Source organism: Rhineura floridana, chromosome 5 (assembly GCF_030035675.1).
Source record: "Rhineura floridana isolate rRhiFlo1 chromosome 5, rRhiFlo1.hap2, whole genome shotgun sequence".
NCBI classification, from domain to species: domain Eukaryota; kingdom Metazoa; phylum Chordata; class Lepidosauria; order Squamata; family Rhineuridae; genus Rhineura; species Rhineura floridana.
Genome location: NC_084484.1, coordinates 157,814,435 through 157,839,507, shown reverse-complemented (window position 1 = coordinate 157,839,507; position 25,073 = coordinate 157,814,435). Strand labels below are relative to the sequence as shown.

The following is a 25,073-nucleotide window of genomic DNA, read 5'->3' as shown; positions in this document are numbered from 1 at the left end:
AACAAGGGAGAGGGCCTTCTCAGTGGTGGCCCCCAAATTATGGAATGATGCTGGTGACAAGGTGCGCCTGGCACTAACACTGTTATCTTTTCGGCGCCAGGTCAAGACTTTCCTCTTCTCCCAGGCATTTTAGCATGTTTTTTTAAAAAAGTGTTTTTAAATTTGTATATGTGTATATTTGTTTTTAATGTTTTTAATTGTTGTAAACGGCCCAGAGAACTTCGGCTATGGGGCGGTATACAAATGTTAATAGTACTACTACTACTAAGAATAAGAATAATAGTTCAAGATAATGTTTCTTCCTTTTGCTGACAACATTTGTTTTGCTTTCTGTTTATGCTCCCATTTTATAACAGTAGAAATTTGGAGTATAGTTATAGGTCAGAATGGTAAAGTTAGTAAATTAATGCTGACCTATAACTTCCTCAATCCCATTCTAATCAGTTTGTTGCAGTGTGTGGTTCAATGGGAATGAACCATATGAAAAAATTGTTCTATTTTTTCCTTTTTATTTTTTTTCACACTTAGGCTGCAATCCAATAAGCACTTACCCAGGAGTAAGGCCCATTGAATCCAATGGAGCCTACTTCTGAGTAGATATTATTGGATTCAGCCTTAGTCTCATTTCCCACAACAAATATGTTCTTACATTTCTATTTCTTCATCTTATAAAGCTGTGACATTTGAGGCTTCCCATTTAGAATGCCTTTGTTTTTAGGTTTAACATATAAAAAGCTGAACAGGTTAGATGAGGCATTGGATTCTTTTCTGAAGCTTCATGCTATCCTTCGGAACAGTGCCCAGGTTCTCTTCCAAATATCAAGCATGTATCTTTTCAACAATTGTAGAGTCAAGCATATTGAATATTAAATGCTCTGAATTTAGCAAAGTATGTGTTCATGTAAAGATTGCAATTGAATTCCCATGCATCAAACTCATAGTGAGAAGTTCCTTAACTGGTGATGTCTCAGATATGAATTAATGGAGGATCCTAATCAGGCCATTGAGTGGCTTATGCAACTCATCAGTGTTGTTCCAACAGACTCACATGCATTAGCAAAGCTTGGAGAACTCTATGACAATGAAGGGGATAAGTCTCAAGCTTTTCAATATTACTATGAGGTATGTGCTTTTAAAATTATAATTCCATATGCATTTTCTAATCTTATACAACAGTCAAAGTAATAGCTACAGAAGTGTTGAATCTAATTTGACAGTCAATTTCATGTTTACATATGGCACAAGTACTCAATCTACATAAATAAATCTGTTGCCTATGGATTGCAATCAGAGAACAGTGAATGGAACTATGGTACTCCAGTTACACAACAGGACTTTTGTGTGTGCGTCTCCCTCTCTCTCTCTCTCTCTCTCTCTCTCTCTCACACACACACACACACACACACACACACACACACTCTCTCACTCACTCACTCTCTCTCTCTCTCTCTCTCTCTCTCTCTCTCTCACTCACTCACTCACACACACACACACACACACACACAGAGCTCCTCTGTCAATGTGTAGGATGAGGTATGGCAGTGGGATGGGGAAATCAGAACACTTTGATGGGGCTGCCTGCAAAAAAGAAGTGCCTTTCCATTCATGCAAGATTCTTTTGGATCAAAGCCACTACGTGCTGCCAAAGGGTATTAGGGGCGATCTCCCATCCTAGCTCCTTCATCCATGCCTTGCATGTTTCTCAAATGCTCTAAGGCTAAGCACAAGTAACTTGCATTGGGCAGAGATGGCCGAATGCACCACCCCAATATGTATTACTGTTTACAACCCTCAGCCTGTTTATTCTAAATGTGTCCTTTTAAAGTCTGTCAGGCTGTTTCGAAGTGTGTGGGATGTGGTCAGCTGATCCACAGAACAAATGTGATCCCACTGGAGGCTAGGGATGGGATCCGTTGGCTGGTGCCAGTTTGAAAGCATTCCATCAACCTGATAGGCTAATATCAATTTCCCTCACAAAAAACAATATTGATAATTTTAAAGGAAATATTGGTATTTTGAAAGGAAATACTGATAGATCAAAAGACATATTGATACAATCATTCTTAATGTCAATAATTTAGAGGTGAATTTTAAAATATATATTTTTGAAAATAGCCGCAGAAAATCTCTACATAAAAATCCAGTCTGTAGTGATAGAGAATAAGCAAGTTAATGGAAAATTAGGTACCAATTGCGAATTGGCGAGAATTATAGCACATCCCTGCTGTTGTTGTTATGTGCCTTCAAGTTGATTTTGACTTATGGTGACCCTATGAATCAGTGACCTCCAATAGCATCTGCTATAAGCCACCCTGTTCAGATCTGTGGCTTCCTTTATGGAATCAGTCCATCTCTTGTTTGGTGTTCCTCTTTTTCTACTTCCTTCTGTTTTTCCCAGCATTATTGTCTTTTCTAGTGAATCATGTCTTCTTTTTTTTTCAATTAATTTTTATTCTAATTTTCAAAACCAAAATAATACAAAAAGAAAACAACACAAATCAATAACTAATACAATACTAAAAAAAATACATATATATAAAAATATTGACTTCCGATTTGTCATAGTTCAGCTATAAATCTATAATATATAACAAACCTATCTCTTAATAGATTATAAAATCACCTTCCTCCAGCGGTTATCTTAATTGGTTTCAAATCTCATTAACATCATATCATTTTAATATTCCACAAAAAGTCAAAGAGAAGTTTCCAATCCTTGAGATATATATCAATCAATTTTTTTCTAAATAAACATGCCATTTAATCCGGCTCATCAAATCTACTAAATCCAGTAATTTCAAAACACTATAATTCAACTATAAATCTATAATATGTAACAGACCTATCTCTTAATAGATTATAAAATCACCTTCCTCCAACAGTTATCTTAGTTGGTTTCAAATCTCATTAACATCATATCATTTTAATCTTCCACAAGAAGTCAAAGAGAAGTTTCCAATCCTTGAGATATATGTCAATCATTTTTTTTTTCTAAATAAACATGCCAATTAATCCAACTCATCAAATCTACTAAGTCCAGTGATTTTAAATCGCTCTTCTGTCATTATCCATATTGGGTCCATCTTCCATCTTCCATCTTTACGCACCCGAAAATCTTGCTGTCATAGTCATATAATAAAAGTCTGGTAGGAATTTCCTCCATCACAGATATTTTCTTGCCATCAAATCCAAACATATCACTGAAGTATTGTTGCAAAGCCGCATCTCTGTTCCTCTTTTCCACATGATACACTAGTACATCTCTTGAAGGTTTTTCCATTGACACAAGACAGGGATTAATTCTGTTAACTTTCTCCATTTCAAGTTCCATCAAATCCTTCCAGTCCAAGAATTTTTTTGAACCGATAATATCTTTATCTCCAATCTCTTCAATTCCTTCAGGGACAGCGCTGAATTCCAAACTGTAATATTTGTCTCCAGGATCCATCACAGCCAGGAAATCCAAATCTTTTTTCATGTCCATAATTAAGCCAGTCTCCTTAGTTTGAACCTTGCCTTTAACTTCTCTTTCATCTTTTTTTTGTTTTCCAGATCTATCTTTATTCTCCTTTCTCATAGAATCCTGAGTTTCTTTCAGCTCCTGTCTCATTTCGTAAAATTCAATTCTCCACGCTTGTCTATTATTTCTCAATTCTTGTTTTATTGAGTTAATCCCATTCATTATTTTCTGAAACATGTCTAGAGATAAAGTCCCTTCTTGTACATCCATGGTCTTCTTAATTGTCATTCTTAAAGCCAAAGGAACAAAACTCCTTCAATTTTCAATGTCCCAAACAAAGAGCAGCTTATTTCTTTAACCAGTTACAAAGGAGTTAATTTTTCCAACAAACTAACGTCACACGCTAGACAGCCCTTATCTCTTATCTGCCTGAAAGTGTAAGAACAGCTTTAGTTCACAGCGTCGAAATAGCTAGTAGCAGAGAGAATGAGCAGATTCGTCAAAAAAAAAGTAGATCAGGAAAAATAATCCCAACCATAGATCAAAAAGATTTCTTATCTCCTTCAATCAGAAATCTCTCGCCCGTTGTAATCTTTAGAATGCCATTTTCCATGTCAGCTTTTTGCAATAAAAAAAAAAAGATAAGCTATTTATATTTTCTTCCCCCCTAGCTCCGCGAACAAAAAAAGGAAAGTCTTACCTCACCTAGGTTATCTCAATTGCTGTTACTTTGACAAATCTCTTTAGCTGTATAGATAAGAAAATGATGAATGTAGACAGGAGGATGTTTGCCTGTTAATCCGTATAAAAAAAAACGGGTCACTTATCCAGCTGAGCTAGCATAAAAATCCTCGCTCTGTCTGAGCTGCTGGAAGACAGACAATTCTGACGAATTCCAGACTCCAACAATCAAAACAAAGCTAAAGTGGGAAATCTCACGTTTCTTCTTTAACCGGAAGAAATTATTCCCAGTCAGAAAAGAGCCTTCTGACTGGATTTAACCTGGATAAGTTTCATCCAAGGCGGGAGCCCGTCTCGGAGGCTGCGCAGGCGTAGGGATCCTCCTGGGAAGTCCGTGAATCATGTCTTCTCATGATGTGTCCAAAGAAGGATAACCTCAATTTCATCAGTTTAGCTTCTAGTGATAGTTCTGGTTTAATTTGTTCTAACACCCAATTATTTGTCTTTTTCGTGGCCCATGGTATTCGCAAAGCTCTCCTCCAACACCATATTTCAAATGAGTGGATTTTTCTCTTATCCGTCTTTTTCACTGTCCAACTTTCACATCCATAGATAGAGATCGGGAATACCATGGTCTGAATGATCCTGACTTTGGTGTTCAGTGATACATCTTTGCATTTGAGGACCTTTTCTAGTTAATCCTTGACAAGTTCAATGTCCTCATTGTCAACTGTAAAGTTACATAAATTTTCTGTTATAAGAACATAAGAAGAGCCTGCTGGATCAGGCCAGTGGCCCATCTAGTCCAGCATCCTGTTCTCACAGTGGCCAACCAGGTGCCTGGGAGAAGCCCGCAAGCAGGACCCGAGTGCAAGAACACTCTACCCTCCTGAGGCTTCCAGCAACTGGTTTTCAGAAGCATGCTGCCTCTGACTAGGGTGGCAGAGCACAGCCATCATGGCTAGTAGCCATTGATAGCCCTGTCCTCCATGAATTTGTCTAATCTTCTTTTAAAGCCATCCAAGCTGGTGGCCATTACCGCATCTTGTGGGAGCAAATTCCATAGTTTGACTATGTGCTGAGTAAAGAAGTACTTCCTTTTGTCTGTCCTGAATCTTCCAACATTCAGCTTCTTTGAATGTCCACGAGTTCTAGTATTATGAGAGAGGGAGAAGAACTTTTCTCTATCCACTTTCTCAATGCCATGCATAATTTTATACACTTCTATCATGTCTCCTCTGACCCGCCTTTTCTCTAAACTAAAAAGCCCCAAATGCTGCAACCTTTCCTCGTAAGGGAGTCGCTCCATCCCCTTGATCATTCTGGTTGCCCTCTTCTGAACCTTTTCCAATTCTATAATATCCTTTTTGAGATGAGGCGACCAGAAGCGTACACAGTATTCCAAATGCGGCCGCACCATAGATTTATACAACGGCATTATGATATCAGCTGTTTTATTTTCAGTACCTTTCCTGATTATCGCTAGCATGGAATTTGCCTTTTTCACAGCTGCCACACGCTGGGTCAACATTTTCATCGTGCTGTCCACTACAACCCCGAGGTCTCTCTCCTGGTCGGTCACCGCCAGTTCAGACCCCATGAGCGTATATGTGAAATTCAGATTTTTTGCTCCAATATGCATAATTTTACACTTGTTTATATTGAATTGCATTTGCCATTTTTCCGCCCATTCATTCAGTTTGGAGAGGTCTTTTTGGAGCTCTTCGCAATCCCTTTGTGTTTTAACAACCCCGAACAATTTAGTGTCGTCAGCAAACGTGGCCACTTCACTGCTCACTCCTAATTCTAGGTAATTAATGAACAAGTTGAAAAGTACAGGTCCCAATACTGATCCTTGAGGGACTCCACTTTCTACAGCCCTCCATTGGGAGAACTGTCCGTTTATTCCTACCCTCTGCTTTCTGCTTCTTAACCAATTCCTTATCCACAAGAGGACCTCTCCTCTTATTCCATGACTGCTAAGCTTCCTCAGAAGTCTTTGGTGAGGTACCTTGTCAAACACTTTTTGAAAGTCTAAGTACACTATGTCCACTGGATCACCTCTATCTATATGCTTGTGGACACTCTCAAAGAATTCCAATAGGTTACTGAGACAGGACTTTCCCTTGAAGAAGCCATGCTGGCTCTGCTTCAGTAAAGCTTGTTCTTCTATGTGCTTAGTTAATCTAGCTTTAATAATACTTTCTACCAGTTTTCCAGGGACAGAAGTTAAGCTAACTGGCCTGTAATTTCCGGGATCCCCTCTGGATCCCTTTTTGAATATTGGTGAATATTGGCGTCCTTCCCTGGCTCTCCCTGTCAGGTTCCTACCTGCTCGTGGTTACTGCCTGTCACTAGGCACCACCAGGGACTCCACCAGTCCGGACCGCTCTCTCTTATGGTTTCTCTCCCCGCTCTAGCACAGATCTCAACAGATCCCCCTGCTAGGCAACCACCAGTAACGTCCCAATACTAGTATTCCCAGAGACTCTGAATACTGGTATTGTTATTCTCTTCACCGCTGCCACCATTTGTTACAGTTCCCCTTCAGCCTTGGTCATTACCTTACCCTCCCTTCTGGTCTGTGAAACCCCAGCCAAGGATCAGGCCTTTGGTAAACCAAATTAAGTATTTATTACAGATAACAAAGCTAACAAGATTAACAAGATTTCTTCTTAAGGCACATAAGCATATGGTTTTACTCAATACTAATCCGAACTCCACCTCCCTCCTGGTAAACAACTCTCTAAACCCCACCAAGCAACTCACTCAGTTCTCTTCTCCCCCCCAATTCCACTCTCACTCTTCCTTTTATACATTCAGCCATTTTAAACACTCAGCCAATCATCTCGCATTCTACTGCCCACTCACTCCCCCTCCTCTTTCACTCCACTTACCATGTATCTTCTAAAACAACAACACTTACCATATATACATTAATATAGGAACATCACATTTCCCCCCCCCTTAAATAACAGCAGAGTATTATTCCTGTTCCAGGATTTATACGTCGCGTTAACAAATAAAAGTCTCTATGGGGAAAATGTCTTTCTTTGTTCCTCTGTCTGGTCACGTCACTGCAGTCCCAGCCACTTGCCTGGAAAGTCCAGCGGCCAGTACATTGTCCTTGCCTTTGATGAACTGGAAGTCCACTTGATAGTCCTGTAGGGCCCAGGACCACCTCTGCAGCATAGTGTTATGGTTTTTCATAGTCTGCAACCATAACAAGGCCCGATGATACGTAGTCACTGTGAATCTTCGTCCCCACACGTATGGGCGCAACTTGTTCAGTCCCCACACGACCACTAGGCACTCCTTCTGGACCGACGAATAGTTTTTCTCCCTTGGCGTCAGCTTGCGACTCAGGTACGCCACTGGATGTCTGGTGCCTTCTCTCTCCTGTAGCAAGACGACTCCCAGCGCGAGGTCCGATGCATCTGTAGCCACGATGAATGGTTTCTCATAGTCTGGTGCTATTAATATGGGTCCTTGGCACAAGGCTTGCTTCAGTAGATCAAAAGCCTTCTGACATTCATCCGTCCATACCACACGCTCAGAACACTTCTTCTTTGTTAATTCATGCAAGGGGATAGGCCACGATTGCACTGCCTCTACCTTGCTCCATAAGGGGGTGATTTTCCCACTCCCCACCTTATGTCCTAAATAGGTTACTTCCTTTAGCCCAAACTGGCATTTCTTAGCTTTTGTTGTGAGGCCTGCTTTTCTTAAGGCCTCCAATACTGTTGTCAGGTGTTGGACATGCTCAGGCACCGACTTGCTAAAAATGGCCACGTCATCGATATAGGCCACTGCAAAATCTGACATGCCTCGCAACACAGTATTGATTAGCCTCTGAAATGAACTTGGTGAGTTCCTTAGTCCCATGGGTAAGGTCACAAACTCATATAACCCATCTGGTGTACTGAAGGCAGTTTTGACTCTGGATTGCTCGTCTAGTTCCATTTGCCAAAATCCTTTACAGAGGTCTAATGTAGAGATAATGGTTGCTGCCCCCAATAACTCTAACTTTGCGTCTACCCTAGGCAAAGGATACGCATCTGGGACAGTAATTTTATTGATTAGCCAATAATCAATGCAAAACCTTGTTCCATCTTTTTTCGGAACCAGGACAATACTTGAGGCCCAGGGACTGATGGATTCCCTGATCACTCCTAATTCCAGCATATCTTCCACCTCCTTTTTGATCTCATTCAAAACTTTCCCATTCACACGGTACGGAACAGATCTGATTGGGGCATGATCTCCAGTATCAATGGAATGTATAACTATACTGGTTCGGCCAGGTTTGTTGCTTAAGAGATTCCTATAGGTTTTCAAAACTCTCAGAATCTCTTCTTTTACTTCCTCCTTCACCTCCTCTGACCATTCCACTTGATCTACCCCTCCTTTGTCTTTGCTTTCCTGTACCAAATCTGGAAGTTCAGGCCCACTTCCCTCAGGGAATAAGGTAACTTGCAACACCTGTGCATCCCTGGTATGGTAAGGCTTCAACATATTTACATGAACCACTTTGCTTTTGTTTAATTGGTCTGTGGTGATTACATACGTCACTGTGTCAAGCCTTTCTCTGATGGTATATGGTCCTTCCCAGTTAGCCTGTAATTTGTCATGTTTCCTGGGTATGAACGCCATAACCATATCTCCCACATCATACACACGTTCCCTGGCTGTTCTATCATACCAGTAACGTTGCTTCTCCTGTGCTTGACTCAAATTCTTTTTCACCATCTCCATCATTGATGTTAATTTATTGCGGAATTCCAATACAAAATCTACTACAGATGTTTTGTACTCTCCCAGGGTTCCTTCCCATGAACTTTTTAATAGTTCCAAAGGTCCCCTCACTTTTCTAGTGAACATCAGTTCAAAGGGTGAGAAGCCTGTTGACTCCTGAGGGACTTCTCTGTATGCAAACAAGAAGCACCCAACCGTTCATCCCAGTCTTGTGGGTGATCTTGAACATAGCTTCTGATCATGCCGTTCAAAACGCCATTGAATCTCTCTGTTAACCCATTAGTGGCGGGATGGTAAGTAGTGGTCTTTAGATGTTTTAGACCACAACATTTCCACATACATTGCATCACTTCTCCCATGAATACACTGCCTTGATCCGTCAGCACTTCATGAGGGAAACCCAGCCTCATAAAGATTTTTAATAAAGCCTCTGCCACTACAGGGGCTTCCATGGATCTTAGTGCTTCTGCGTCTGGGTACCTGGTGGCAAAATCCACCACCACCAATAGATATTTCTTGCCATGCCTTGTGGGTTTGGAAAAAGGGCCCACCAAATCTATCCCCACTCTATAAAAGGGTTGTCCAATTATAGGAAGGAGCTTTAAGGGTGCCTTAGTCTTTACTCCACTTTTTCCCACCTTTTGGCATATTCCACAAGATAGACAATGTTGTTTTACATCTTTGGAGATGTTTGGCCAATAATAGTGTGCTGCCAATCTCCTCTTGGTCTTTTTTATTCCCAGATGTCCTGCACATGGGACATCATGGGCTGCCTCTAGCAATCTGGTTCTGTATTTGCTAGGTACTATCAATTGCTTCACTGGTTCACATTCATCCTTTCTCTCAGCAGGCATCCACAGTCTATATAAAATCCCATTCTCACACACAACTTGATTCCTCAGTTTGTCAGTGAAAGGAATCTGTTGGGTCAGAGCTTGTTCCTTTATCTGCTTCAAACTTATATGTTTTTGCAGCTCTTCCCTGAATTGATCTGCCTCATCATTATCAGAGACCACTTGATACAGTTTGTCTCCTTCAGCAGGCCTGCTAGTGGTTGCTATGGTGACCTGAGGCTGGTTAACAGATTCCACCCTGTTTGTTTCAGCCCCCCTTAATATGGCTTCTTTTTCTCTGCCAAGTTGCTGTCTGGTCACTACATAGATCTTTCCTTGGGCGCCCATTACATCTCTTCCCAGTATTACTGGTTCTTGTTGCTGGGCATTAATGCCTACTTTATATCGGCCCTCTTGGCCTCTCCAAGTCATTTCCACCAGGGCCACAGGCAAACTTTCTGGTTGACCCCTCACTCCTTGGATAGTCACAATTTCCTGAGGTAATATTACCTCAGATTTTATTAAATCTGGCCTCAGTAATGCCTGAGCGGCACCAGTATCAAGCTATGCCCAATAATTTGCCCCTTGTACACTCACTTCCTCTCTCAGACTTGAATCAAGGTCTGTTACTTCTGTCCAGTTTATCTGGCAGAACTGAACCTTTTTCGCTGTTTCTAAAGCCTTGGGCTCTGTTTTCACTGTCCTTGTCTGAGCAGGATTACTAATGGGGTTGGCAACCTCACATTGAAAACGTAGGTGCCCCGGTCTACCACATTTGTAGCATAATTTCTCCTCACTTTTAGGGTACACAGATCCACTCTGGGGTGTCCTGTGCCCTTCAGATTTTACTGGAGGACTCACACTCTGTGGTACCACATCCCTTCTGCCAGCATTATATGGTCTGGGTTTAAAATCTCTTGTTGTTTTCCCCACCCAGCCAGTTCTGTTGGAGGCGAAGTGATCCGCCATCTCTGCGGCCTCCTGCACCGATGTAGGGGAACGGTCTTTGACCAGGAGCCTTATTTCTGGTGGTAACTGATGGTATAATTGATCGAATATCATGAGGTTTTTCACCTCCTCCACAGACTGAGCTTTTGCACTTGTCAGCCATTTCCCAAATATGTCCATCAGTTTTGCCCCCAGCTCCACAAAATACCTCCCTGTCTGTATCTGGCAATTTCTGAAAAGCTTTCTAAAATAATCAGGCCCCAGTCTGAATCTTTTAAACACTGCTTCTTTGAATTCAGCATAGGTGACGGGCCTGTCTGAGGGGAAATATTGGTATACCTCAGCCAATTCCCCTTTAATCAGGTTTGATAAATACTGCATGTATTTATCTTCAGGTAGCCCCCACAACTGAGCTGCTTTTTCAAAGGTGCTGAGGTAAATTTGAGGATCTTGACCAGGCTCATGGACAGCAAAGTCCTTTGGAGTAATTTTTATTTTTGCTCCATCTCTGTCCTTTCTAGTTTCATCAGAATGAAACTTCTCTCTTTCAAATTTTAACTTTTCTACTTGTAATTCGGCATCCACTGCTCGTTGCTTCTCCCTCTCCTCAAACCCCATTCTCAACTTCTCAGTTTCCAACTCCCTCTGTTTGTCTTTTTCCTCAGCCTCAAAGACCCGCTGTTTGTCTTTTTCCTCAGCCTCCATCCTCATTCTCTCAGTTTCCATCCTCAACTTCTCTCTCAAGTACTCTATATAAGCGAGATTGCTTAAATATCCTTCTGGGGTCTCTTCTCTGACAGGTTGTTTTTGCTGGGCAGTTGCAAATCCTGTAAGTGCTACCCTCAATTCATCTACCCCTTTACCCTCGTGAGGTAAATTGAATGTTACGCACTTCTCCACCAGCTCCTCTCTTTTCATTTTTATATATTCAGCCGTGGTGTTTGAGTTCACTCACTCTTTGCCACACACTCTTTGCCAGTCACTCTCACAAGTAATCTTGTTTTGTTATTTCTGTTTGCCACACCACTGGTAGGGATTCTCTAGTATTCGTATCTCACTGCTACAGCCAATACCTGTGACGTAGTCTCCTTTGTTCGGATCTGGATTCTCTGTTGTTCGTATCCCACCGCTACCACCACATGTGATGTGTCCTTCCCTGGCTCTCCCTGTCAGGTTCCTACCTGCTCGTGGTTACTGCCTGTCACTAGGCACCACCAGGGACTCCACCAGTCCGGACCGCTCTCTCTTATGGTTTCTCTCCCCGCTCTAGCACAGATCTCAACAGATCCCCCTGCTAGGCAACCACCAGTAACGTCCCAATACTAGTATTCCCAGAGACTCTGAATACTGGTATTGTTATTCTCTTCACCGCTGCCACCATTTGTTACAGTTCCCCTTCAGCCTTGGTCATTACCTTACCCTCCCTTCTGGTCTGTGAAACCCCAGCCAAGGATCAGGCCTTTGGTAAACCCAATTAAGTATTTATTACAGATAACAAAGCTAACAAGATTAACAAGATTTCTTCTTAAGGCACATAAGCATATGGTTTTACTCAATACTAATCCGAACTCCACCTCCCTCCTGGTAGACAACTCTCTAAACCCCACCAAGCAACTCACTCAGTTCTCTTCTCCCCCCTGATTCCACTCTCACTCTTCCTTTTATACATTCAGCCATTTTAAACACTCAACCAATCATCTCACATTCTACTGCCCATTCACTCCCCCTCCTCTTTCACTCCACTTACCATGTATCTTCTAAAACAACAACACTTACCATATATACATTAATATAGGAACATCACAAACGCGGCCTAGACATGTCATGGCTGTGCCGTGTTCCGGTCCCTCCCACACCCGCAGGGTTGTTGGTTGTCCTCTCAGCCAACTCTCGGATCTCCAGTTGCTGCTTTTAAATGCCAGATCGGTACTTAATAAATCTTCCCTCATCCACAACTTGATTGTGGATGAGGCCGCCGATCTGGCATGCATAACCGAGACCTGGGTGGGTGAGCAGGGAGGAGTTGGTCTCTCCCAGCTCGGCCCACCAGGGTACTTGGTCCAGCATCATGGTAGATCTGAGGGTCGGGGAGGTGGGGTTGCTGTGGTCTATAAGAGTTCCATCTCACTCACCAAGCACCATGTCCATACAGTCACTGGCCTGGAATGTTTGCACCTGGTGTTGGGCCAGAGGGACAGGCTGGGAATCCTTTTGGTGTACCGCCCACCTTGCTGCCCAATGGCTTCCCTAACTGAGCTGACGGAAGTGGTCTCGGAGGTATTGCTGAGATCCCCCAGACTATTAGTACTGGGGGATGTCAACATCCATGCCGAGGCGACTTTGTCTGGGGCAGCTCAGGACTTCATGGCTTCCATGACAACCATTGGGCTGTCTCAATTTGTTAGTGGTCCAACACATGTATCGGGGCATACTCTAGACCTTATTTTTGCGACTGGACATGGGGATAGTGATCTGGATGTGGGGAGTATTACATCTCTCCCTTTGTCATGGACAGATCACTGCTTGCTGAAGTTTAGACTCTCAGTAGCCTCTTCCCTCTGCAAGGGTGGGGGACCTATTAAATTGGTCCGCCCCCAGAGACTAATGAATCCTGAAGGTTTTCAAAGGGCTCTGGGGGTTTTTCTGGCTGACAGGACTGGCGCTCCTGTTGAAGCTCTGGTTGACCTGTGGAATACAGAGATGACCCGAGCTGTTGTCCTTTCGGCGCCAGGTTAAAACCTTCCTCGTTCCCAATGCATTTTTAACTTAAGTTATTGATTTCTTTTTGTTGTAACTGATTTTTGATTGTTTACTGTTATATGTTATATGTTTTTATTGTATTATATGTGTATTTTACTATATTCTCTGTTGTTCACCGCCCAGAGAGCTTTTGCTAGTTGGGCGGTATATAAGTGTAATAAATAAATAAATAAATAAATAAATAATAATAATAATAATTCAGGGTGCTGGTTTTGACCTATAAAGCTGTACATGGCTTGGGACCACAATACCGGATGGAGCACCTCTCCCGATACGAACCCACCCGTACACTACGTTCAAGATCAAAGGCCCTCCTCCGGGTGCCTACTCCAAGGGAAGCTCAGAGGGTGGCAACAAGGGAGAGGGCCTTCTCAGTGGTGGCCCCCAAATATGATGTTGGTGACAAGGTGCACCTGGCGCTAACACTGTTATCTTTTCGGCGCCAGGTCAAGACTTTCCTCTTCTCCCAGGCATTTTAGCATGTGTTTTAAATTGTTTTTATATTGTTTTAAATTTTAAAATTGTGTTTTAAATTGTATATTTGTTTTAATGTTTTTGATTGCTGTAAACCACCCAGAGAGCTTCGGCTATGGGGCGGTATACAAGTGCAATAAATAAATAAATTCGCACATCATGGTAAGCAAAACTGTAGCTTAGCACAAATGCACGAGCGTTCAGACTCCAAGAGAGGAGATGATGGCTGCTTGGCTCCTCCCCAGTTCTGCAGCCTTGCTAAGCTACACAATGATTTGGCTTAGCAAAGGGGTAGCCAAGGTGGTGCCCTCCAGATGTTGTTGGACTACAACTCCCATCATAAATTTTGTTATTGGTGTTTTTAATCTTTTTAGTCTATTGCTGTTTTAATTGTTTTAAAATGTTTTAATTTCTTGTTTTTAAATGTTTTTATTTATAATTTCAATGTTTTTTGTAAAAACCACTTAGAGGCTTTTTACAATCAAGCTGTATATAAATTTTGTTAAAGAAAATAAATAAATCATTCCAACAATTAGGCATGCTGGCAGGGCTGATGGGAGTTGTAGTCCACAAACATCTGGAGGGTACCACCTTGGCTACCCCTAGCTTAATATGCCATCCAAACTTGGGCTTATGATTTAGTGTTCTCTAGGTTAACCACTAGCCATAACTAAGGTTTCTCCTATAGTTCAGAGTTTGTGATTTGTCTGGAATAGCTAAACCAAGGTCCCGGGCTCGGATGACATGCTAAGCTGTGGTCGCCAGCACAGTAGCTCCAGGTGCCATGGTGCCCACATAGGCCTTCATTGGTGGCCCTGAGTAGGGCCCCAGACTCTGAGCTTTCATTTTTTTAAAAAAAATTCTAGCTCTTCTAGATATAAAGTTATGAAACAAAATGTGTGGGTACACTTCCAAGCAATTTTTGTGAACTGAGCCAGCCTGGCTGCTCCCCTATCAGTGTTCTTAGCCAGTGACTGAAGTGAGAGCTGTGATAAGTGAGTTATTTAGACACCAGGCAATAGGAATCCCTGGGATCCTAAAGTGTGGGGTTTTATTCAACAAAGTCCTACTCAAAGAAGACCTGTTGAAATTAATAAGCCTATGTTAGTCATGTCTATTAACTTCAATGGGTCTACTCTGAGTAGGACTAGCACGGAATACCACCCCTACTGTTTTCCCCTCCCCTTTAGTGCACTTTTCCTTCCTCTGTTTTATTTTCTATTATCTAGGGGTAGGAGGAGAACAGGGTTCTTTTGGCTTTAATAGCTGTGTGGCAGGCAGAAATTCAACATGTCAAGCCTTTTTTACTATGGAAATACAATTATAGGAAAAACTTCACCATGACTGTGCTCTCTTTAATTTTGTGTTATGCCATGCTCCCCCATGGCAGCCATGTTGTGTTATGCCATGTCCCAGTGGCAGCCATTTTGTGACTGGAATCCACAGCACTCTCTCAAAATTCAAAATGTGCCTGCTGGTCCAAAAAGGGTAGCAACTACTGTGCAAAGCCAGGCTCAGTGCAGCAGCAGAACAACCAGAAAGGAGCAAAGCAGCCGCAGTCTCCTCTCTGGGAGCACACACATTTGTGTAATCGCACTAAGCCATGGGTTTCACTTCGTTTGATATGCAAACCAAGCCATAACATACCAGCTTTGAAAGGAGTTTTATATTTATATGAGAGAAAATGCATTAGATATAGTTTCCCATGAGCTGTAGTGCTCAAATAATGGCCCTCTGTTTCGCTCCTTGCTTTTAATTGCAGGATTACTAAACCTAGAAATGTCCCTATTTTTCTTTTAACTACACAGTGGGCCTTTGAATTACCATTTTATTCAATTCTTTCTTCTGGCAGCAATGATGTTGTTGCCTTTTGCTTGCACTGGGAGTGATGGGGATGGCATATTCTGTGCTATCTAAACTTTCAGCATAAGTAGAATGAATGTGATCTAGCATTTTCGCTGCAGGCTTAAATGTGGTGTTGGAGGACAGCTTTACGAATACCATGGACCACGAAAAAGACAAATAATTGGGTGTTAGAACAAATTAAACCAGAACTATCACTAGAAGCTAAAATGATGAAACTGAGGTTATCATACTTTGGACACATAGTGAGAAGACATGATTCACTAGAAAAAACAATAATGCTGGGAAAAACAGAAGGGAACAGAAAAAGAGGAAGATCAGACAAGAGATGGATTGATTCCATAAAGGAAGCCACAGACCTGAACTTAAAAGATCTGAACAGGGTGGTCCATGACAGATGCTATTAGAGGTCGCTGATTCATAGGGTCGCCATAAGTCATAATCGACTTGAAGGCACATAACAACAACAAAAGAAAATGAAGGTATTTTTGTGAAGTGTATTTTTAATTTAACAAAATGAAAATGTTTGAAAATGGGGCATGTAGAAGCTTGTCTCAGCAAAGTTTTCTAAAACAGTTTCTGTTAATTGCAAGACATGCCACATTCTCTTTAGGGATTAGTTTGTGTATTAGCACACTGCTCTCATTCATGCATTACATATTTTCAGCATCTGGAGAATTAATCACATAAATGAGTAAGATATTCCAGAAGCAAAATAAAGATGTTGTTTATTACTAATGTTGTGTTTCTTTCACTTTCTTTATTTTGTCAGTCGTATCGGTATTTCCCTTCAAACATTGAGGTCATTGAATGGCTCGGAGCCTATTACATTGACACACAATTTTGTGAAAAAGCCATTCACTACTTCGAAAGAGCAGCACTGATTCAGTAAGTAACTGTTGTTGTTGAGTGTTTAGAACACTATTATTTCCAAGAGGACTTTTTGCAATAGTTATGATGGACACAAGGGAAGCGAATTGGCATACATTTATGTAATATGCTACATGTAACTAGTAGAATGATTTGTTTGGCACTCTTAAGGAATGATAAGACTTCAGCTTAAACAGAAATGCAACTGCATCTACTTAGGTGGTCTAGAAGACACCATTCAAGTAATCAAAAGATCCAAGTACTCTGGATGACTATTTTCCTAATAGTGCATTTTTATGAGGCACGAGGCAATACCCTTGAACAATCCCAGGGTACCCAAAAGTGTTTGATATACAATAATGTTTTGATATATTTCTACTCTGCTGTGCAAGCCACATAAGAAGAACAGCAGCTGCAGAAAGAATCTGAGAAGCTGCAGCCATCATGTTCGCTCAGCATCTATTGTGGCTTGCCCACCGAGAGATAAATTGTTTTGTTTTGTTATAACTTTAAGATGCCCTTAAAGTAAATAAAACAATTCCTTAGTGAAAATGCACATATAAAAAAGGCTACTGAAAGAAATTTCAAGGTGTAAATTTTATGATACTAACTGTGCACCTTTACTTGGAAATAAATTCACCTAAAGTCAGTGGATTTTTCCAAATAAATGTGTGTTAGATAGGATGCTAGGCTACTAGCCTGTCTTTTAAAAAAAAGGACACAATAGTTCAGTCACTCTTGTGTGTCCAGTATAAGAAACGTGCACTCTTAGATGTGCAAATAGGACAGCAAAAACCTTCTATGTATAGTATTATTTTTGTCTTCCAACTAACCCCAGAGTTTCTTTTAAGAATCTTGAAGGATTCTAACCACTTGTTCATAAAAGAGAAGCTTAGGATTTAGTGTCAGACGAGTCTTGAGGACAGTGAGGTGGTACAGCTCACGAAGCTGCGATAGGAACTTGGCTGTAGCATTTGCAGCAAGTCTAAATGTACTTTTAATGCTTTGTTTTTTAAAAAAACAGCATCGTACTCATACTGCAGCTAACCTAGATTTTACAGTATCTCAGGTTGCATTTGCTATTGTAATTATGTATTGGCAACTAAAATCTGACAGTTTCTTACCTCCCTAGTTTTCCAGGAAGAGCCCAATTTCTTGGACTTCATTTTCTTAAGTGAAAAAAAAATTGATTTGTTTTTTACATGGATATAAACCGCTAAAAATATTTTAGAAACAACAACTTGAAGCTTTGCTGACTGGTCTAGTTATTGGATCATTCATACTGGCACTCTTTGCCTATTGAAAATGCACAAGGCAATTCAGTGAATTCTGAAATTCTGGATCTTAAAGTATTTTTTTCCTGGCACAGACCCCTTAGCATTTGGAACCCAATGTGGCAACCATGTGTGTTTATTTGCACTTTGAAAAAAATTCTAAAGAGAAAAGGTATTATTGAACATCTTGTTTCCTTTTAGATAATTATTTATCGTTTAACCTTTGCATACAAAATTACATGTTAATTCAGAATTAAAAATAGTAACATAAAAACAGAGTCAAAATTATTTTCAGCAAATAAGCTAGTATTTTATTTCAATTCCTGATCACTAATCTTTCATACTGTTTCAGTCTGGCAGTTATTCTATTATTTTTGTATAAATAATTTTCAATAAATTAATTTATACTTTTAAGAAATTTTCTGATTGCAGATATTTTCAACAGGTGGATTGTACAATGCCTTTCTGAATTTAAACACTATGGGTATGATCTTGCCAAAGTTTAACACATTTAAAAGTTCCATTAAGAGGGGAAGGGCTGTATCTCAGTGGTAGAACACATGCGTTGCATGCAAAAGGTTCCAGGTGCAATTCCTGGCATCTCCACATATGACTAGAAATGACCTCTGTCTGAAATCTTGGAGAGCCTTTGCCAGGCGCCAATGTAGACAAATAGCTACATTCACACATCATGGTATACCATGATTTTTCATGGTGTGCATGAGCTGTAATGAGACCTAGCTTGTGTGTTACCCTCTCTTCTTTTCTCCTTGGCTGGAAGGAGGACTTCATTTTTACTTTCATTTTTAGTAAACCATACTTTCCTGTTTCATCTGAACCTGGGATTATAGTTTACACTGGTTGGGTTTTAAGCAAGATATTTTCATAGCCTGTGGTTTGAATTTGGCTTGTTTTGAAACTGCACAGAGTTGATGTTAACCCACTCTTTCTGGTTCAGACAAAACAGGAAGCCATGGTTTACTAAAACCAAAAGCAAAAGGTTATATAGTCTTCTTTCTGCCTGCATGGATGGAAGAGGGTGAAATGCATGAACCTGGGGCTTGCTGCAGCTCATGCATAAACCAATATTTAGCAACACTCAGTTGGGCTCCTTCTGGGAGGAAGGGCAGAATATAAATCTAATAAATAAAAACACTGATGAATGGTCAGAGTTTAAGGCAGTTTCCTTATTTTATTTTTTAAAATTCTTTTATATGTACTTAATTCTTTCCAGCTGAAATAGTTGGAACTTGAAAATGTTTAACTTTAGCTTGACTATGCCTTATATGTTAAAAAATGTGTAAGGCTCCACCTGCTAAGCGTACTGTACAATCTTCAGTACTCTTCTTGCCAGATTAAAAACTGGCATGGTAACTTAATCCCAATGAATAACATTTCTTGCTCATATTAGAAAAATATTACTTATCTGCTCATGCATGAAATGATTCATTTGGGTAAAATTCACTTGGTGGTGAGTTTCTTTCCTTTATTTATTTAATTTCTATCCTGACCCTCTTCCCAAAGGGGCACAGGGCAGCAAACAAAGAAACAGCAAACAATACAATTAAAATATGTATGTAAAAACACTAATTACATCTAAGACTGCCTCCTTCCTTACAGCGCCTCTCGGGTGTTGCAATTGGCAAAAGGGGCCCTCTTGGTTGCACCACTGCCCTCAGAAGTTCGGGGGTGAGTGGCCTGGGAGAGGGCATTCTCTGTGGTGGCCCCTAATTTGTGGAATTCCCTCCCCAGAGATGTGTGTCAGGCACCTTCACTGGACAGCTTTCATCATATACTGAAGAAACTCCTCTTCATTCTGGTTTTTGACACTTGATATACAGTAGGGCCCCACTTATACGGCAGCATAGGGACCAGACCCCCACCGAAAAGCAAAAACCGCCGAAAAGTGGAACATAGATCTGCTGTCACGTGGGGAGGTCCAGCTGACAGCGCTTGGTCCCTGAAGCGCCCCATACTATAGCTGATTGATGTTCCACTTTTCCATGCATCACCTGCCCGCCCGCTCACTCGCCCTCATTATGGTGGGGGAGTAGTGCTCCCCTTCGCCAAGGATCGCAGGGAGGGAGCTGCTTGCTCACCCGTGCCTGCTCGCTTGCCCTCCACCAGCTCCCTTTCTTATCCCCCCTTGCCCGCTCACCCTCCCTCCTGCCTGTTCACTCCCTCACTCGCCCTCCACCGGCTCCCTCGCTCGCCCTCCACCAGCTCCCTCGCTCATCCCTCCTTGCCCGCTTGCCTTCCCCCCTGCCTGTTCACTCGCTCAGCCTCCACCACCTCCTTTGCTCATACCCCCTTGCCTGTTCGCCTTCCCCCCTGCCTGTTCGCCTTCCCCCCTGCCTGTTCGCCTTCCCCCCTGCCTGTTCGCTCACTCACTCTCCCTCCACCGCCTCCCTTGCTTGTCACCTGCTTGCCCTCCCCCCTGCCTGCTTGTTCGCTTGCTTGCCCTCCACTGCCTCCCTCGACAGTAAAATGGCACCTGACGCCCTTCTCGGACTCAGCTGCTGAGCGCATCGTCAGAGCTTGGAAATGTTCCATTTTTGAACTACAACTCCCATCAGCCCAACTGTAGTTCAAAAAAGGAATGCTTCCAAGCCTGATGACACGCTCAGCAGCTGAGTCTGAGAAGGGCATCGGGCGCCATCAATTTGTGCACTCAGTGTCTCTCTGTATTCTGGCAATTTTCCGCCGCAAAAACGGAACAAGCGCTGAACATATGGAACATGGATACAATTCAGAACTACCGCATTAGCAAAGTGTTAAGAAGCTAATATTGTATATTAGGACCCTCTCTAATTGTAAATGTGATTTGTTTTAAACTGTTTCTAATGATGTATTTTATATTGTTGTGACCTGCCCTAGAACCTGATGAAGGGCGGGTAATAAATTAATAATAATGACAACAACATTAAACATTTTATGAGTTTTGTAATACATTGATATATTTATCTGTAGACCAAGTCAGGTGAAGTGGCAATTGATGGTTGCTAGTTGCTACAGAAGAAGTGGTAAGTCCCCATGCAAATCTGATACTGGCTTTGATATTCATCTCTTCCTTTTTCACAGTGTTTCTCTGTTATTGCCAGTCAGTCTAATAGTTGGGGAGTATCTTTACAACCTGATCCAGTGCACGTCTACTCAGGGATAAGTTCCATCAGACTTACTCCCATATGAGTATGTATAAGATTGCAGCCTTAATATCTAACTGGTTTCATTATGTGTTTTTATTTTGCATTTAAATTTTGAAAGAAGCTGTTACAATGTTTAGTGTTCTAATTTACAAATAGTCCAAACATCAGCGGTTGTATTGAACAAAGTCATCCCATTAGCACAGGGACTTCCTCCTCTCCCTGAACCTCCCTCAGTCTGTTCTGGGGGCTTCCCCAACCCTCTGGAGCGGATGGGAGGGCACGGAGAGGGAGGGGGAGGAAGCCTCATTGTGCAGGTGGAAGTCCTTTTCCTAATAGGACAACTTTGTTGGCTACAACCCTTGGTCTCATTTTCCACATGTTTTTCAGGACACTGGGCCTGATCTTCCCTCAGTAGGTGTACTGACAAGGATCCTTTGCCTGAATAACACTGGTCCTGTTTCTGGAAAAAACACAGGGTTCTTGCTTATAATTATTTTTTACCGATGGGTAACAATGGAAAATTGGATACATTTGACTACTTTACATTTTAATGCCTTGATCTCTGAAAAAGACCAAACTAGATGAGATGTGGAAAATCTGATCTGATTTCTTAGCATCTTTTTCTTCGGTTTAAAAACAGCCATGATGGGGGTGGGATTTGGATTAGGGTTGCAATGCTGGGAGGAGGTGTTTAAATTAGGAAACAGTATGGGGGGAAAGGGTAAATTGTCCCTCCAAAGCTACTATTAGCTGCAGAGGAGGAAAAAGACAGGTAGCCACGTTTGTCACAGCTTTGGGGGGGGGAGACAATTTTAAGCTGGGGAAACAGTGTGAAAGGAAAGCATTCAACTCTCCTTTCACTGGCCCTTCAGCCCTGATCTAACCGTCTCCCCCCACAAAGGGAATGCTAGAGAACCTACATTTTCTGATGCGGTTTGTTTGTGTGTTTTTATTCTGGTGTCAGGTAACTACCAAAAAGCTCTTGATACCTACAAGGCAATTCACAGAAAGTTTCCCGATAATGCAGAGTGTAAGTGATTTTATATGATGCAGCTTTTATCCTAGACATACTTTTTATATTGGATAGCGTAAGGCAAAGGTGTCCAACATAATGCCCTCCAGATGTGGTGGGTTACAACTTGGGATGGGGTTTGGTAGCTGGTTCCTATCAGTTTGAATTTTAACAGCCCGGCTTTCAGTACCAATCCGCCATTTTTGTTCCTGATTGTGCAGTTGCCAATTTGGTAATGTAATTGCTAACAAAAATGCTAATGAAAATGCTTATGCTATAGGCGCTTGTTCCATTGAGTTAAGAATGCATCAGCTTAGAGGAAAGCTGATTACAAAGACAATACCATAAAATTCGGAGCTGATTTTTTTAAAAAAAACTGATGACAGCTGCGACCTGCCACAAGAAGTTATGCCAGTCTGAAGATAATGCAGATTGTCAGGGTATATCAAAATCTAGTAATAAATCCAATTTAGCCAACATTCTCCCCCATTCCTAGTTACAACTCCCATCATCCCTGACCATTCTGGCTGGGGGGTTGAAATCTATAATATCTGGAGGGCACCATGTTGGCTACCCATGGTGTAAGCTATGAATGATAGCCTTACTACTTAATGGTAATCATGATTCATCTATGGCAGGTTAATGCCATTTATGTTGCTTCTCAAAATAAACATATAGCCATCATTCAGAGTCCCATGTGGCATGGTGGACACACAGCTCCTCTATGAGTAGGCTTCCCAGTTCTCTTCAGCAGAGGGAGCCTCTCTGTGTGAGCATTCCCTGCATTAGAGTGAATTGGAAAGATGTGGAGAAAGGATTTCTCATGTTGAAATTTGGAAGTCCTATACCCACAAAAAATAATTGGATATAGGGCCTCTCTGTAGTGCATTAAATTGAGGGGGGTTGGCAGAGAGCAGATTGCATTGGTTGGATGCATATGGGCCTTGTCTGACTTGTGCAGATAAACAGGTGCAGATATTCCTTAAGTGTAGCTCACATTCATGAACATTCAGTAAGTGCAATTTATGACAATTTTCAGCATGCTCCAAAATATTAAAGAATTGTAGTACTCTGCTCACCAAGAGCTATAGGAGCTGACCGCCTCAAATATATTCCATAGCTGTTCCTCAATGTTCAGCTTTCTTTTCTTTTTAAGAAAACTTACTTTTTACTTACAGAAATATAAGGAAAACTTGTAGACACCATTCCATTCAGTTCTGGCTCCCATCATCCAGCGTTCTGATCAGTGAGTTCAGATGCATTGGAATGATTAACAAGTACTTGTTATTTTTTCAATCATCTGATGAAATGGACTCTAGCAACGAAAGCTTATGCCAGAATAACTGTGTTCATCTTTAAGGTGCCACAAGACTCATCATTTTTGCTATTACAGACTAATGTGGCTACCCCATCAAAATGGCTATTTTTATAAAAATTATCAAACTGATATAGTAAATTAAATATATTTCAACATATTAGGCTCTTTTGTATTTTGTTTTTCCCCCATTGGGTTACAGTTGCCCCCCAGTATACCATTAGTTTCTCCCCACCCCCACATCTAGTTATTAACTTGAAACTTATTATTGTATTACCGTTCTTCATATAGAAAAGTATTTTTATAAAATCCCCAACAGCTTGTTTTTCTTTAATTGCCTTTTTCCCCCACAGCTTTATTGATAGACATTTGGAGCAAAAAATTAGTTCTTTTAACTACAGTGCTGTCATGTCTGTTCAGTCACATGCCACTCTATAAATACAGCGGTTACAACTCAACACCATATTAGTACTTAATCCATTGGAATCACTGGACTTAATTGCAACTTTGTGTTGGATTGTGGTTATTGTTGCTAGGCAGTGTGCTCTGCTTATTTTTTCAGCTGCTTTTAAGTCCAATAATGGCCACTAACTGTATGACCATTATACCACAAGGTTTACGGTTTTTGGTACGACTCTGCACAGACATGGGCTTGAAAGAAATCCAAGAGTATGCAACAAAGCTTAAGAGAGTAGAAAAACTGAAAGAAATAAGAGAACAGGTATGTTGGGTCACTTAAAAAACAACTGAATTTGTACTTGAGATATGCAAAGAATGTTCTCTTACACTGTAATTGGTATAAGGAGCCCAGAGAGAGGCTGATTCTTTATTATAAACTCTACCCAGAAGACCCATTGAAATTATGATATCTTACTGTTTTAAGTAAGTATGGTACGGAACAGGTAGGTGATATTTTCCACAGGTAGCCTGCCATCAAGCGGGTATCATAGCTCCACCTAGCGTCTGAAGGCAAGAATGTTCTGAAGGCAAGACTAGGGGCCTCAGGCCCCTCCCACTCTCCAGTTCATTCTTGCCTTCGTCTGAGGCAGTTGGATAACTAGAATAGCGTAGCATATAGCTAAGTTTTCTGTGTTTGTATTTTGTGTGACAGAGTGTGTGGGACTGATTGTTGTCGTTTCCTCTTGTTCTCTTCCCTCTGTCATTGCCTTAGGAGTGTGGTTCTGATCGTTTGTTCACTTCGTTCATTTTTATTTTTAGCTAGGAATTTTGGGGGGGGTTGCGTGCGCGTTTGTCTGCACTCTCCCCCTTGGTCCCTTTGTTGGGGACGGCCGCTGCTTTCCCTTCGTTGGCTGAGAGATTTCTTCCGCGGTTCTCCCTTACTCATATGGCGGCAACTTGTATTTTCCCAGCTGGGAGTCTACAGCTGCGGCTCCCTCCTTAGCACCACCACTAAACTGTTTTTGTGCCACCGGCTTAGCGGCGGCTCGAGCTGTTTCCTTTTAGGGGCCAAGATCCTGCAGCTGCGGATCCCCTTTTTCCCTGAAGCTCTGCTTCGATGCAGCGGCGCCTTCTTTGTTGGCACCCCTCCCCCGGCTTGCTACTGCGGCCGTTCGGAGAGCCCGCGACTGCTATCAGTCTAGGAGCACGTGCGGTTTTTTCTGCCGGGGTGACTGTGGCTGCTTTCCTCAGTCCCTCCCACCTCCCTCCCCAGCTCGCTATTG

The 25,073-nt window shown here is 41.7% G+C and overlaps 1 protein-coding gene across 6 annotated transcripts in view; it reads left to right on the top strand.

Moving 5' to 3' along the window:
- Positions 1–25,073, top strand: part of IFT88 (intraflagellar transport 88) — an 83,452-nt gene that overhangs the window by 41,370 nt on the left and 17,009 nt on the right. For 5 of the 6 annotated variants that reach the window (XM_061628588.1, XM_061628586.1, XM_061628589.1 and 2 more), the window contains 6 exons: positions 719–827; positions 972–1,122; positions 16,547–16,662; positions 20,889–20,941; positions 22,029–22,094; positions 24,006–24,112. In XM_061628588.1, the coding sequence (XP_061484572.1) occupies positions 719–827; positions 972–1,122; positions 16,547–16,662; positions 20,889–20,941; positions 22,029–22,094; positions 24,006–24,112 (602 nt within the window). Of the gene's footprint in view, positions 1–718; positions 828–971; positions 1,123–16,546; positions 16,663–20,888; positions 20,942–20,999; positions 21,108–22,028; positions 22,095–24,005; positions 24,113–25,073 lie in introns of those variants that run through there. The other variant, XM_061628591.1, reaches the window with a different exon arrangement.